General features: G+C 43.9%; 1 protein-coding gene across 1 annotated transcript in view; it reads left to right on the plus strand.

Annotated features, from left to right (window-relative positions):
• The first annotated feature begins 4,315 nt into the window (after positions 1–4,315).
• LOC148137429 (cadherin-23-like) overlaps positions 4,316–16,767 on the plus strand; it is a 49,567-nt gene continuing 37,115 nt past the window's right edge. Inside the window, exons 1-4 of the mRNA XM_087982342.1 lie at positions 4,316–4,348; positions 6,006–6,078; positions 6,740–6,856; positions 9,285–9,397. Coding sequence (XP_087838468.1) covers positions 4,316–4,348; positions 6,006–6,078; positions 6,740–6,856; positions 9,285–9,397 — 336 coding nt within the window. The remainder of the gene's footprint in view (positions 4,349–6,005; positions 6,079–6,739; positions 6,857–9,284; positions 9,398–16,767) is intronic.

Raw genomic sequence — 16,767 nt, forward strand, 5'->3', positions numbered from 1 at the left:
TGGGGGGGGGGTTCAAGGGTGGTGGTGTGGGAAGTGGAGGAGATCATCGACCACGTGGGAAGAGGAATTGTGATCTTGGAAGAAGGAGGCCATGTGGGATTTTCTAAGGTGGAATTGGTCATCCTGGGAAAAGATGCAGCAGAGGAATAAGGGATGGTGACCAGAGCTGCACTCCTTCAGCTATGGCCTAACCGACATTGTATACAGTTTAAGCATAATCTCCCTGCTCCTGTAGCCCTATGCCTTTGCTAATAAAGGCAAGTATTCCACCTTCTTGAACCACCTCCTGAAGTCATACAGCACAGAAACAGGTCCTTTGGTTCCATGCGTACATAATCCCAAATTAAACTAGTCCCACCTGCTTGTTCCGAGCCCATATTCTTCCAAATCTTTCCTATTCTGTACTTATCTAACTAAGTGTCTTTCAAATGTTGTAATTGTGCTCACAGTCCACCACTTCCTCTGGCAGTTCATTACATAAACAAACTACCCTCTGTGTAAGAATAAAAGTTGCCCCTCATGTCTTTTTTAAATCTCTCTCATCTCACTTAAAACTGTGCCTCCTAGTCTTGAAATCTCCCATCCTAGGGAGAAGGCACCAACCATTAACCCCTATAAATCTCTATAAGGTCACCCCCCCCCCCCCCCAAACCTCCTACGCTCCAGTGAAAAAGGTTCCAGCCTTTCTTCATAACTCAAACCTTCCATAGCCGGTAACATCCTGATAAATCTCTTCAGAACCCTCTGCAGCTGAATAATATTCTTCCTATAACTGGGTGAACTGAACTGGGCAGAATATTCCATAATAGACCTCACCAACGTCCTTTACAACTTTCAACATGACATCCCAACTCCTACACTGAAAAGATTCAAAAATCACACGACACCAGGTTATAGTCCAACAGGTTGACCTGAAATCACAAACACTGCACCTGACGAAGAAGCAGTGCTCTGAAAGCTTGTGATTTCAAATAAACCTGTTGGACTATAACCTGCTGTTGTGATTTTTGACTTTGTCCATCCAGTCCAACACCAGCACCTCCACATCAAATACTGAAAAGACTGAGCAATGAAGGAAAGCCTGCTAAATGCCTTCATCTACCTGTCCTGCTGTGTGCCGGGATCTGAGGATATGAACAACAACCTCGGATCAATAGTACTTTCCACGTTCCTCCCAATCATATTCCTTACCCCTGGTTGCCCTTCCCAAGTGCATTTTCTCTGGGTTGAATTCCATTTGGCACTGCTCTGTTCACCTGAGCAGTCTGCAGATACCTTCCTGTAGACCCCTCCTCCCAACCATTTTTTTGTGTCATCTGTGACATCTTTATTGCACCCCTTACATTTAAATCCAAGATGCGGAAAGAGAAAGGCCATTCAGTGCATCTGACAATGTCTATCCCTTCAACACAATATCCAGAGGTTTCCTGGGCGTATTCTAGGAAAGCCATTCTATTCTGTACCAGATGAAAACTGGGAATGCATTTCATTGTTAGCCTAGTGCCCAGATGGCGTCTGACAAATGCAGTTCCTGCCCGGCAGATAGTCGTTATTTGGCAAAATGGATCTTTCTCCAGACATCAGTTTCACTTTCAAAAGGGGTCCATGAAATGAAGGATTGTGCTGTGACTGTGCAGCTGTAATTGTCACCAGTTTTCAGTCCAGATGATCAAAATCTCGAGCTGTTTGTTTGCAAAAAGTGTATTTATGACTGTGGTGTCTCACACTGATAAAGAAGCAGAGGGTTATCATTATAATAAATGCAGGTTAACAGTCTATTAAACTAATCTTTTTGTCCTTAGCTGGAGTATTTAAGAGAGGAACATTTCTTTTCTGCAAGGGGACTATTAGTGTCTGAAGCTGCAGACTGTGGATTGATTTTATAAGTGAGATGTTCAATGCGGTTCCTTGCCTGAAAGCCATGTCTTTCAGGAATTCTGCCAGGCAAGCTCCAGATAAATTTCCATTCGTTTTACTGGTCTTGCTGCACTGGTTTGTGCAACCCAGAGGGAGACCTACATCTGTATAGCGCCTTTCATAATCTTGGGATGCACCAAAGCACATTACAGCCAGTTAGATATTTTTGAAGTGGAGCCACTATTGTGATATGGAAGTCATAGCAGTCAATCTACAAGCAGAAAACGCCCCCATATAGCAGTGAGGTAATGACCAACCAGCCTTGTTTTTCTATTTGAAGCACTGCAGGTTCAAGTCCCATGTCAGGACTTGAAGGCAGTTGAAGAGTAAAAGCCACATGTTTTATCATTCTTTATTTTTTGGACTGTGGACTGCTTTAAATATACTAATATATTTACTGCTTTAAAACAAGGACTGCAAGGAGTTGCATTTTTAAAAGCAAGGTCATGCAGAGGATGGTGCATATATAGAATGAGCTGCCAGAGGCTGGTACAATGATGGGTACATGAATAGAAAGGGTTTAGAGGGATATGGGCCAAATGCTGGCAAATGAGACTAGATTAATTTAGGATATCTGGTTGACATGGACGGGTTGGACTGAAGAGCTTGTTCCCGTACTGTACATCTCTATGACTGTAAGTCACTAGAATCCATTGCATGTTGTATTTATACTGTTGCTTGGTTCAAACAGTAGGTGAAGATGTCTAACTCGCTTCAGCCCCAGGAGTGTGCAGACTGAACTCTGCCCAGAGACAGATTGCTGATTGGTTTGTGCAGTTGGGGTCAGTTGAGGAAGCCAGGAGCTGACAGCATGTCAAAAGCTCTCTCGTTGGCTCCTGGGCAGGTAAACAGGAAGTGTATGGACAAAAAACCTCTGGACTGCGAAGGAGAAAAGACCTCTCTATTTCTCTGATTGACAGTGAAGTAGCCAAAAACCAAAAGCTGCTTGTACTTCTGTCCTACCATTTGCTATAAGCCGGTGCCTCTCACAGGTACCTAATAGACTGAAAAAAAATTGTTTCAACCATCCTTTCAACCTTTGGCAAAGAACTTAAAAAATCTGGAGGTCAGATGAATGGGAGAGCACAGATGGTCTTGGAACAAGCAAAATGAACACTGCATTGAATTACTTGGACTGGTGCTATTGAACTATGTTTCCCCAGTGTGTTTTTCTTCACATGTATGTTTGTTTGTTTGTCTGTCTCTGTCTGGACATGTGTATGTGGGAGTTAAGAAGAGGGTTAGAGTTTCATCTAGCTGGGTTGTATGTTTAAAAAATCATATTTTTGTTTGTCTGTGATTAGAATTGAAGTAACAGTAATAAATTGTACTTAATGTTAAGTACGGAAACATAGCCAGTGTTTTCTGACAACCCGAGTCCATCAGGCAAGAAAACTGGGGACTTTGAGTAATTTGATTGAATCTTTAACTTTTATGAGGACCCAGGAGTTTTATTTTATTATTTGTTCTAAGGATGTGGGCATCATTAGCTGGGCCAATATTTATTGACCTTCCCTGGTTGCCTTTGAGAAGTACAGGGGCTTATGTAGCAGCACGATTCCCAAATGGAGCATGGCAGAGAGAGAGAGAGAGATGTTGCTAAAAGGATAAATGCTCAGGGTGGCATGGTGCTATAGTACTGCTGCCTCAGTGCCAGGAACCTGGGTTCAATTCAAGCCTCTGGCGACTATCTGTCTGTGTGAGGTTTGCACATTCTCCCCCTGTCTGCGTGGGTTTCCTCCCACAGTCCAAAGATGTGCAGGATAGGGTAGATTGCCCATGGGAAATGCAGGGTTACATGGATTGGGTAGTGGATGTGTCTGGGTGGGATGCTCTTCGGAGAGGACTGGTATGGACTCAATGGGCAGAATGGCCTGCTTCCAGGCTGTAGGGATTCTCTGATCCATGCCAAGGAAAAACAGAAATTACTGGGGAATCTCGGCAGGTCTGGCAGCACGTGTAGAGAGAGACAGACAGACAGAGTTTTGTACTTTGAGTCTTGTGACCTTTCTTTAGAACTGTTGGAAATCCATTTCTGGTTTTATTGTTTCTTCTGAAAGATTGCTGCTGTATCCATACTTCAGAGCAAGTCTCAGATTCCGTGCGTCACTTTGCTCGACTTCTAACTTTATATTGAAGGTAGTTTGGGATCTCAGGATAGTCTGAAAGATCAAAATAACAAATTTACCCTTGGCAGCTGCACACAGATAGCAGAATGTTTCACCAACGGAGCGGGTACTAAGGAGCAGCGACATTGTTACACAACCAAATCTTCACGGCGATTTCTCCAACATCTCACAGATGACAGTGGCATGCACAGTCAGTTGGTCTGTGGTTGTTGGTTGGGGGGAAAGGTTAGCCCTGAGGAGGAATAGGTCATCTAGCCTCTCGGGCCTGAATGTCGAACATTTACCTGATCATGGATAATCAGGTGATATCTGAAAGATGCCACCCAATTGTGTGATACTCCTTGGGGGCTCTGTGCACCATTATTCACATTTAATGAACAGGACCGAATGAACATCATGAGTTTCATGCTAATTGTTTCGGGAGCGCCATTTCTGTTCGATATTCATCAGATGTAACTTATTTTAGTATTTACTTCAGTTTAATTTATTCCAGGGCTACATACTATAAAAATCCACATGTTAAACAGACGGGCTATAAAGATGAAAACTTCCTGCCATCTGAGACACATGAGTCTTTATTTTATTTATTTATCTGTCCATGTACTTATTTATTTAATTATTTATTCATTTCACTCTCGTTTGTGAGGGAAATAAACAAAATCATCTGCATGCGATGCAAGGGAAAGGAAGAGGTTTATAGCCCAGGACTCAATCCAGAACGTGTTATTGTGATGCTGTGGTAGGCTCTTTCCCAAATTTAATTTGCATAGTCTTTCAGCAGAGATGTCTGCCTCTCATCTTTACCCCTGCAATTTTACCCCTGGTCACCCGCCACCTCCCCCACACACTCTTAAATATAGCTCGCTGAACAATTTCACATGGGATTTGCTTACTCTTTAAAAAAAATCACTTCTTTCTGAAGTAAGTTTCCAGGATTCTCAAACTGGTGAATTATTACTGCAGCTTCATATGTTGGGGGAGTAGGCTAATACTTTGGTGATGGAGGAAGTGGTGGAGGCTGGTACAATTAAAACATTTAAAAGGCATCTGGATGGGTATATGAATAAGAAGGGTTAAGAGGGATATGGGCCAAGTGCTGGCAAATGGGACTAGATTAGTTTAGGATATCTGGTCAGCATGGACGATTTGGACCATAGGGCCTGTTTCATATAACTCTATGCCATTGGTTCAAATCAGCTGGTAGATATCATGTTCAAGTAATAAATCCAGAATTGAAAGTTAATCTCAGTAATGATGTCCATGAAACTATCATCAATTGTTGTAGAAACCCATCTGGTTCACTAATGTCCTTCAGGGCAAGAAATCTGCTGACATGTGACCCCAGTCCCACAGTAATGTAGTTGAATCTTAACTGCCCCCTAGGCAATTAGGGGTGGACAATAAATGCAGACTTTTCACTGCTCTGTGAAATGGCCTCTTAATTACTGAAGAGACTGGCAGGATGGTGGAAGATGTTGGGAAAATGGAGTTTATGCAGAAGATCAGCCCGTTCAGGCCTTAAAGGCCAAATAACCTACTCTTCCTGTTTTGCTTTAAACATGTTCATGTTTCATGGAGTCCTTACAGTGTGGAAACAGGCCCTTCGGCCCAGCAAGTCCACACCAACCCTCCCAAGAACAACCCACTCAGACCCATCCACCCCATATTTGCCCCTGACCTACACATCCTGAACACTATGGGCAATTTAGCATGGCCACATCACCAAACCTGCACATCTTTGTGACTGTGGGAGAAACCAGAGCACCCAGAGGGAACCCACACAGACGCGGGGACAATGTGCAAACTCCAGACAGTCGCCCAAGTTTGGAATTGAACATGGGACCCTGGCACTGTAAGGCAGCAGTCCTAACCACTGAGCTACTGTGCCACTTGAGTTTGTTATGTATGTGATCCCAAGTGAAGCTTGTGTAAATCCTTTTATATCTGTCTGTCTTTCAGGATGAAAACGATAACTCGCCCACTTTTAGCCAGTCTTCCTACATCATTGCAATCCCTGAAAATATAATTGCAGGTGAGGCTGGGGTGGTGTTGGGGGAGAAATTGAAGAAACTGGGTCTGTCTTCCCTCGCACTTTGAAGAAGGAGGGATGTTCTCATCGAAACTTATAAAATTATAACAGAGCATGACAGAGTGGATATATAAGTGTCCCCCCCGATCTGTGGGTGATACGTTCCAAGACCTACTGCAGATAGTAGCGAATCCTATCATTTAAATGGGAAACTTACCTCCCCAGCAGCCCCCACTGGAATTATTTCTGGAATGTTCCATGTAATATTTTCGGGCCACGGTAAACGGCAGATAACTGAAATCGCGGAGGCCAAATCCGCAGATAGGGGGGTTCCACTGTACTTTAAATTCTCTGCCTTTTTGTCCCAGAGCCAGGCCTGGGGAATACTTATTTTTTTGAAATGAATGTTTTTCTGGTCATCATGATTGGGGCTGGGTCAGAGCTGGGTGAAGACTGGTGGCATCTAAGTGTGACCCTGCCACACAAACAGCCAAAGAGCCAATTTTAAGAAGAGGGGCAGAAACGAAGTGTCTCACTGTGATGATCAGGCAGCATGTTGTGGGGCAGGCTTGATAGACCATCTGGTTCCTTGTGTCATTTCCGGGTGTTTGTATAATTCCATTCTGCTTCTCCCTCTGTCTCTCTCTCCCTCTGTCCTTCTCAGGAGCCACAGTGTTGTTTGTATCTGCGTCCGACTTGGACCAATCCCGGGAATTTGGCCAGGAATCAATCATCTACTCTCTCGAGGGATCGTCCCAGTTCCGGATCAACACCCGTTCAGGTAGTCGATCACCTTCCAGCATTGAAATAACCAACTTGTTCTCCCTTAGCCAAACAGTAAATCAAAGTCATGTTCAGTAAAATACTGATTTGACCAAGAAAACTGAACCGTGGAAGTATTAATGTGGTCACCAGAAGTGACAATCTGAAAATCTTTCATTGTAAATAACTCATTCCTTCTCTAATATTTGTCATTTCTATAAATGATTTAGATGTGAACTTAAGAGGTATGGTGAGTAAGTTTGCAGATGACATCAAAATTATAAGTGTAGTGGACAGTGAGGAAGGTTACCTTAGAGTACAATGGGATCTTGATCAGATGGGCCAATGGGCTGAGGAGTGGCAGATGGAGTTTAATTTAGATAAATGTGAGGTGCTGCATTTTGGGAAAGCAAATCTTAGCAGGGCTTATACACTTAATGGTAAGGTCCTAGGAAGTGTTGCTGAACAAAGAGACCTTGGAGTGCAGGTTCATAGCTCCTTGAAAGCGGAGTCACAGGTAGAAAGGATAGTGAAGCAGGCATTTGGTATGCTTTCCTTTATTGGTAAGAGCATTGCGTATAGGAGTAGGGAGGTCTGTTGCGGCTGTACAGGACATTGGTTAGGCCACTTTTGGAATGTTGCGTGCAATTCTGGTCTCCTTCCTATTGAAAGGATGTTGTGAAACTTACATGGGTTCAGAAAAGATTTACAAGGATGAGTTGGAGGGTTTGAGCTATGGGCAGAGGCGGAATAAGCTTGGGGCAATTTTCTCTGCAGTGTTGGAGGCTGAGGGGTGACCTCATAGAGGTTTCTCAAACTAGGAGGGCCATGGATAGGGTAAAGAGACAATATATTTTCCCCAGGGTGGGGCAATCCTAAAACTAGAGAGCATCGGTTTAAGGTGAGAGAGGAAAGATTTAAAAGAGATGTAAGGGGCAACTTTTTCACACAGAGGGTGGTGCGCGTGTGAAATGAGCTACCAGAGGAACAATTACAGCATTTAAAAGGCATCTGGATGGGTCTATGAATAAAAAGAGTTTAGGGGATATGGGCCAAATACTGACAAATGGAACTAGATTAATTTAGGATATCTGATTGACATAAACGAGTTGGACCGAAGGGTCTGTTTCTATGCTGTACAGGTCTACAACTCTAATTCACAAAGTCTACTCCCTATCCAACTCAAAACAATTTTGGTTAGTCTGGTGATAATGCTGCAATTCCACAAACAACTGATTGAAAGTGTGATGGGATGCTTCGATCCTTTCGCCCCGAGCATGCAGTGTGTAGTCCCATTAACGAGTGGACACCCCCTGGTGCTTAACCAATGAACTTCTGGCTGTAGGGTAAATGGCTTCACTACATTTTGGATACACCAGAAGTGTTGAAGGCTGAGTAGTGGGAGGATGAGGCGTCAACCTTGTCAAAAAGAAATTTCTGAGACAGATTTTGCCAAAGCTTGCACTCATCAGGACAGTTTTCAAAAAGCCAAAGTAAATGGAACCAAGATGAGGCTAAAACACATTTTAGCCATGATTTGGTGAATAGCAGAACACACTGGGCAGTGGCTCACCTGGGAGGACTGCCTGGAGTTCCATAAACTCTGTCCTCTCGCACAGTACCAATGTTGTTCCCCTTTAATTAGGTATTTCTTGCAAATTGTCCTGATGAATGCAAACCAAAAAAGCTCAGACAAAATGCTGCTTTTCTTAGTAACACTCAAATGCTTAAAAGTAAGGATCAAGAAAGGAGGTTGGCCATCTCATTCTGATATAGGGTCTAAGAATTGACCTGAGTTTAGGGATTTTCCAGCTACCTTCAACATCAACAGCTGGAGCTGCATCAGCCTCAACATGTGCCTGTTTCCAGTGATTAAACATCAAGGTAATGGTTGTGTTAGACAGAGCCATGCCTTCGCTCTGTACTATCACCAGGTGCCAGGAACAGCTCCATGAAAAATGTACCATAACCTGGGAATGGTGGAACTGGCCTGAGGTCATCTTGTGTACAGGTTGATCCGCTATAACGTGACAGTTGTGTTCGTCTGTGTCCTTGCGCTATAGAAAATCGTGCTGTAGGAAACCATTGTAGAAAATTGCTATACCCATTCAGTCAAAAGTTCGCATTATCCAAACAGCTTCCACAATTCGTCGGTCGCGTTACAGCCAACTCATGTTGACGAAATGCATGTTATACCAGAACGATCTGTACTTCAACATTTTTGGAGCACGATTGTCGTTTCTAGGTTTAATTGTTGTTGTTTTCCTTCTTGCTCAGCCCCTCTAGCGTTTTGTGACATTTGATCAGTTAAAGTTGAGATGTTTTCTCTGTCCATCTTATTTCTTTAACTCCTTTCCTAGGAAACAGTTTCAATACCTTTTGGAGTTATTGTCGTGATAGTTTTACTTCTGGTCCAGTGTTGTCACATTCTGTACACTTTCCTGTAGGAGAAGTCACAACTACTTCGCTGCTGGACAGAGAAACCAAATTTGAATATATCCTGATTGTCCGAGCTGTAGATGGTGGAGTCGCAAACAATCAGAAAACTGGAATAGCCACTGTGAGTAATAAAGCAATATCTACTTGTTTGCAGCAAACAGGTTCCAGAAGGCAAATCCTCCGCCAGTATATTCTTTTTATCTTTGTTCTGTCATGAGATGTAAGTATCGCTGCATGTGTGGCTCCTCCCTAATTGTCCTTGAACTGAGGTAGCTCACTAGGCCATTTCAGAGGACAGCTAAGGGTCAACCACATAGCTCTGCGTCTGGAGTCAGATATAAGACAGAACAATTAATCTGACAATCAAACAGACAGTGCTGGAGAAACTCGGTAGGTCTGGCAGCATCTGTGGAGAGCAAAACAGAGCTAGTGTTTCTTAGGGGCAGCACTGTGGCTCAGTGGTTAGCACTGCTGCCTCACAGCACCAGGGTCCCAGGTTCGATTCCAGCCACGGGTGACTGTCTGTGTGGAGTTTGCACGTTCTCCCTGTGTCTACGTGGGTTTTCTCCGGGTGCTCCGGTTTCCTCCCACAGTCCAAAGATGTGCAGGTCAGGTGAATTGGCTGTGCTGCATTACCCCATAGTGTTAGGTACATTAGTCAGAGGGAAATGGGTCTGGGTGGGTTACTTTCGGAGGGTCGGTGTGGACTTGTTGGGCTGAAGGGCCTACTTCCACAATGTAAGGAATCTAATGTAATCTTGTCTGATATGATTCTCCTTCAGATCCATTAACTCTGTATCTCTCTCCACAGCTGCTGCTGCACTTTGTTATTATTGCAGGGTTTACTGCAGGAAGGGACTTAGCAATTTTTTTTATTCATTCACAGGGTGAGTGTGTCACTGGCTAGGCCAGAATTTCTTGCCCATCTCTCAACCACATTGGCTTGGGTCTGGAGTCACATGTAGTCTGGGCCAGATGAGGATGGCAGTTTCCTTCCTAAAGGGCATTAGCAAACCAGATGGTGTTTTCCCCTGACAATCCACAATGGACTCATTGTCATCACTAAACTCTTAATTACAGACATTTTATTGAATTCAAATTCCACCATCTGCCTTGGCAGGATTCAAACCCAGGTCCCTAGAACATTACCTGGGTCTCTGTGTTAACAGTCCAGTGATAATGCCACTAGGCCATTTCCTCCCCTAAATTAAACAACTCTTTGTCCATTTCATGTTATTTGCTGTCAGACACTGGTAGATGTGGTCATAAGAGTGCGGAAGATATATGGCACACAGGTCTTTTGACCAAGCGACTCCATCTCTGTGTTTATGCTATGCGCAACTTTCTTCCATTTGTCCTCACCACACCCTTCTTTGGCTATTTTTTCAAGGCGGTTGGAGTAAAAGAGTAGGGAAGTCTTGCTGCAGCTGTACAAGGTGCTGGGGAGACCACATCTGGAGCACTGGGAGCAGTTTTAGTCCCCTTGTTTCAGGAAAGGAATCATTTCATTAGGAGACAGTTCAGGGAAGGTTCACTGGGATGATCCCCCGTTTGGAGGGATTATCTTATGAGCTAAAAAGGCTGGGACTGTGCTCAGAGGAGTTTAGAAGAATGAGAGATGATTTCATTGAAATATACAGGATTCTAAAATGGCTTGACAGGATAAATCATAGAATCCCTACAGTGTGGAAGTGGACCTTTTGGCCCATCAAGTCCAAAGAGAATTCCACCCAGACCTATCCCATCACTGTAACCCTGAATTTGCCATGATTAACCCACCTAGCCTATATATTATGGGTAGTTTAGGATGGCCAGTTGACCTAGCCTGTATATCTTTGGACTGTGGGATGAAACTGGAGTACCCAGAGGAGATACGGGGGGAATGTGCAAACTCCACACAGACAGTTGCCCGTGGTGGGGTGGGGGTGTGGGGTGGGGGGGAGTTGTATCCAGGTCCCTGCTGCTATGAGGTAGCAGTGCTAATCACTGAGCCACTATGCCACCCCAAATGCTGAGAGAATGTTTCCTGTCTAAAAACATAGGAGAGTGTCCAGGACCAGAGGACATCATCTCAGTATAAAGGGGGCGCTGAGTTCAGACTGAGGTGAGGAGGAATGCCCGCTTTTTTATACACATAAATAGAAAGTGGACCATACCACCAGCACTTCACTGGAGGCTCACTAATGATGTTGTAAAAACAATGACTGCAGATGCTGTCCTCGGATGCTGCCTGAATTGCTGTGCTCTTCCAGCATCACTAATGATGTTACCTAGTATGGTGACAAAACTGAGCCTTCCAGCTCAGCGAGCAAACTTACATCCAGTTGAGGTGGATTTTTGATCAGTTGGGGAATCAAGGGTTATAGGGAAAGGAATGGAAAGTAGATGTGAGGAATGTTGGATCAGCCATGATCATATGGAATTGTGGAGCAGGCTCAAGAGGTGGAATGTTCTACTCCTGTTCCTATTTCTTATGGTCTTCTTACGGTCTCACACCCCCATCAACATAATCTTCTATTTCCTTACCTCTCGAGGTCTTATCTAACCTGCCCTTAAATATATCTGTACTACTGTCTTCACCCACTTTGCACTCTCACTGCTCTCTGAGTGAAGAGGTTTTTCTTGAATTCCATGTTGGACATTGTGATGACTGTTTTATACTGACAGCTTCTAATTTCATTCAAGAGTGTGGTGCTGGAAAAGCACAGTATGTCAGGCAGCATCCAAGGAGCAGGAAAATCGATGTTTCAGGCAAAAGCTCTTCATCAGGATTCCTGATGAAGGGCTTTTGCCTGAAACATCGATTTTCCTGCTCCTTGGCTGCTGCATGACCTGCTGTGCTTTTCCAGCACCACATTCTCGACTCTAATCTCTAGCATCTGCAGTCCTCACTTTCACCCGCTTCTAATTTCATTCATCCTGCAAAACCCTCTCATGATTTTATAAAATCCTTCATAATTTTACAGTCTCTCTTGAGTCAAGGGGCACAGCCGGTTCAACCATACCTGATGGACATATCCCCGGTATCATCCTTGTAACATTTCACCAGTGCTTTTCAGTTTCGTTTATCTAATATGCCATTTCCAGTTGGCAGAATCATTTTAAGGTGCCTGGCTCTTGTACAGCTCCCTAACTGCAGCTTCATGGAATGAGCAAGTGGCAATGTAACTACACATAAAAGGAAGTGCAGAAATTTTGTACATCTGAAGTAGAAAATACTGGACTGTCATAGCACAGTCAACATGTGAAGAAAGATTTGTTTTTCAGGTAGTGCGTGAGATTTGTCACTGTCTTGTCAGCTATCTCAAAGAGCGTTTCTTGGCCAGTTCTACAAGGAATCTGGTTTGATCTGTCTGTACTTTGCTCCAAAGTCTCTGTCAACCCTGAATGTTAGCAGCACATAATGAAATGGTCCCCCCTGCAGTAGTGCTCTGTAAGAATGGTTTCACTTGCACCACCACATCCTTGCACTCCCACAACCCTGTCCCTGTAACCCTGCAAGTAATTGTTGTTATCCAATTCCCTTTTGAAAGCCAAGATTAAATTAGCCTCCATTATCACACAGCTTGGAATATACCTTAAAGAGACATTCTCATCATATCATCACTATACCATAGCATGTGACTTGTTAAAAGTTATTAAAAGTCTCAGAGTCCATATTAACTGGAGCCACTTGAAGCATGACATGCCAATGAAAGCATGCTACTGTTATGTTAGCTCAGACACTGATGTGCTGGTGATTGTAACCTATGTACACACGAGGAACAGTTTCATCGACATCTGTTGAATCCTTCAAAAACCACATTAACCATGTCGAGTTCTTATGCAAATCCCCTGCTGAATGCAAAAGGCCACACCACAGTTCATCCACCACACTCTCAGGCAGCATATTACATTCCAGATTCTAACCACTCACTGCATTAAAACAATTCCTTCCACTCTGCTATGGCAAGTGCTCTTGAGGATTGTTGTGGCTCGGTGGTTAGCACTGCTGCTTCACAGTGCTAGGTACCTGGGTTTGATTCCACCTGTGGGTGATTGTGTGGAGTTATGGAGTTATGCAGCATGGAAATAGATCCTTCAGTCTAACCAGTCCATGCCAAATATAATCCTAAACTAGTCCTGGCTGCTTGCTTTTGGCTCACAGCCCTCCAAACATTTCCTCTTCAAATGTCTTTTAAACATTGTAATTGTACCCACATCCACCACTTCCTCAGGAAGTTCATTCAACACACAAACCACTCTCTGTGTAAATAATTTGCCCCTCATGTCTTTTATAAATCCCTCTTCTCTCACCTTAAAAATGTCCCCCTAGACTTGAAATCCTCCATCCTAGGGAAAGAGCACCTACCATTAACTCTATCTATACACTTTGTTATTTTACAATCATCTATAAGGTCGCCTCTCAACTTCAAGTTTGCACATTCTCCCCGTGTCCGCATGAGTTTCCTCCAGGTAATCCAGTTTCTTCCCACAGTCCACAGATGTGCAGGTAAGGGTGGATTGGCCATGGGAAATTCCTCATAGTGTCCAGGGATGTGCAGGTTAGGAAATGCAGGGTTTTAGGGTAAGGAGGTTGGTCTGGGTGGGCAGCACTTTGGAGGACCGGTGTGCATGCAATGGGCTGAATGGCCTGCTTCCACACTGTAATGATTTGATGACTCAATAAAATCCTCTCTCAGGTAAGTGACCCCAGCTGCGCTGAACCATCCATGTTACTGAGGTCCCTCATCCCTGGAACCACTCTTTCTCTGCGTCACTTCTGAAGCCTTCACTTGGCCAGAATTGCACAGAATACTCCAGCTGAGGCCAATCTGCTGCTTTATGAAGGTTCACCATAACTTCCTTCTTGTTCTACTATGTGGCCCTCTTTATAAATCCCAGGATCCCATTAACCTTATTAACTGCTTTCTCAGTCTAAGCTGCCCGAAAGCAATTTGCGCACATCAAACTGTCAGGTCACCCAGTTCCTGCACCCTATTTAGAATTGCTCCCTCTGTTTTATATTGCTCATTTTACAACAGTTCTTAGCTGATCATTTATTTTTAAATCAGAACAGAGCTGACTGCTCTAACTGGATCCATCACTATTCATGCATGTCTTGGCAGAGAAATTCTGCTTTCAACCTCAAATCTTGCTGGAAGCTTATTTTTTTGATCCATGTGTCCATAATCCCAACCTTTCAGGTCCTACTAAGTGCTTAGCTTGGAGCAACGTTGCCTATTCATCTCAGAGTCTTATAAAATGCTGTCAAACAGTTCTTTCCATCACTTCCTTCCTCAAAGTTAGTCTCTGCTTTACAAAGAAACTTTTCCCAACTTTTTCTTGTTGATAAGGGGATTGTAAGTGTGCATCCTCTGCTATGAAATAATAAGTGCAGCCGAAAAACATTCCACTCGGATTATTATACGTACTTTCAAAGTTTATCCAAACATAAGGTGCCTCACAGCGGCAGGGACCTAGGTTTGATTCCAGCCTCGGGTATCTGTCTGTGTGGAGTTTGCACATTCTCCCCGTATCTGCGTGGGTTTCCTCCGTATGCTTCGGTTTGCTCCACAGTCCAAAGATGTGCAGGTCAGGGGGATTGGCCATGCTAAATTACCCATAGTGTCTGGGGTTATGTAGGCTAGGTAGGGAAGGAGTGGGTCTGGGTGAGATGCTCTTCAGAGGGTCCGTGTGAACTCGATGGGCCGAATGGCCTGCTTTCACATTGTAGGGATTGTATGATTGAGGATCGGGGGCAGGAGTAGGCCATACAGCCCGAAAAGCTTGTTTTGCTGTTCAGTACTATCATGGCTGATTTCATCTTGGCCTCAACTCCACTTACCCATCCACTTCCCTTAACCCATAGCTCAATAGAAGTCTGTCTGTCTATCTCCTACTTAATTTTTTCAGAATCCAGGCTCCACTATACACTAGGGGTACATAACCCTTTCAAAGTAATTCCTCTCATTTGTTTTAAATCTGCTACCCCTTAAAACAGTACAAAGTCTACCAGTGTGATTGTGGGATTTGAAATCCCGTTTCTTGAGCATTGAGCTAGATTACTGGCTCAGCGACATTGCTACTACACCACTGCCTTCCATCAAAGGCCCTCAAAAGCTTGCAAGCAGTTTTCTTTTTCCTGATATGCCAGGGTATTTTTGTTCTTATTCACGATAACTGCAGCAGAAAGACCAGAACTGAAATTGACTAAACTTTGTTGTCACGGGAACCATTGTTGAGGATAGTGATAAACCATTTGAATCCAATCGGCTTCTGTCATTGTATTGTAGAACTCTCCTGCAGTTTCTCTCTCCTGTCATGGATTGCTCTGCTTGAGAGATCTTCAGGGTTGATACAATCAGTCAGAGCCTGGGCATTACTTTGCTGCAAGGGCTACAGGAGGCTTTTGGCTTTCAAAGAGATAGCAATCACAAGGTCCTTTCAAGGGTGTTTTGTCTAGTTGGACAGATGTAGACCGATACACAAATGCTCCTGAGAAACTAGAAGTCATTAACGAGAATGAAACCAGACATGTTGCTACTTTTAATATAATTAAAGAGAAGGAAAGTGTGCATCTTATTACGTCACCTAGGTACACCTTGAAGCATTTCATAGGAACATAGGAACAGGAGTAGGCCATTCATCCCCTCGAATCTGTTCACCATTCAGTGTGACCATGGCTGGTCTATGCCCTAACTTTATATCCCTACCTTCGGCTCATGAGCCTTAATACCTTTGCTTAACAAAAATTTATCTCTCTTAGATTTAAAATAACAACTGATCCAGCATTCACTACCGTTTTTGGACGAGAGTTCCAAAGTTTATAATGTAAATATTATTATCTGAATGGTCAAATTCGGAAGTCACCCAACACCAGAATTCTGTGCCTGTGCGCTTCCCTCCACTCCACCCGACCAAGGGGCAGCGCTTTGAAAGCTCGTGATCTCAAATAAACCTGTTGGGACTATAACCTGGTGTCGTGTGACTTCTGACCTTGTCCACCCCAGTCCAACACCGGCACCTCCACATCATATCTGAATGGTGGCAGTTTAAGAAAAGGTGAGGTGCAACGAGACCTGAGTGTCATGGTGGAACAGTCACTGAAGGTTGGCGTGCAGGAGCAGCAGGTAGTGAGCAAAGCTAATGGCATCCTTACCTTCATAGTGAGAAGATTGGAGTGTAGGACAAGTGATGTCTTGCTGCAGTTATACAGGGCCTTGATGAGGCTGCACCTTGAGTATTGTGAGCAGTTTTGAGTGAAGTTTTTGTGAAAGGACATTCTTGCTATTGAAGAAACCCAGCAAAGGTTCACCAGACTGATTCCCGGGATGGCAGGTCTAACAATGAAGAAAGACTAGATCGACTGGGCTTGTACTCACTGGAATTTAGACGAATGAGGAGGGGTATCTCATAAAAGTATATAAAATCCTGATGAGATTGGACAGGCTAGATGAGGGAAGAATGTTCCCCATGCTAGGTAGTCCAGAACTAGGGATTACAGTCTAA

The sequence above is a fragment of the Chiloscyllium plagiosum genome, unplaced genomic scaffold (genome assembly GCF_037043375.1).
Source record: "Chiloscyllium plagiosum isolate Xiang-an unplaced genomic scaffold, Cpla_swu_hap1 HiC_scaffold_43, whole genome shotgun sequence".
NCBI classification, from domain to species: Eukaryota; Metazoa; Chordata; class Chondrichthyes; order Orectolobiformes; family Hemiscylliidae; genus Chiloscyllium; species Chiloscyllium plagiosum.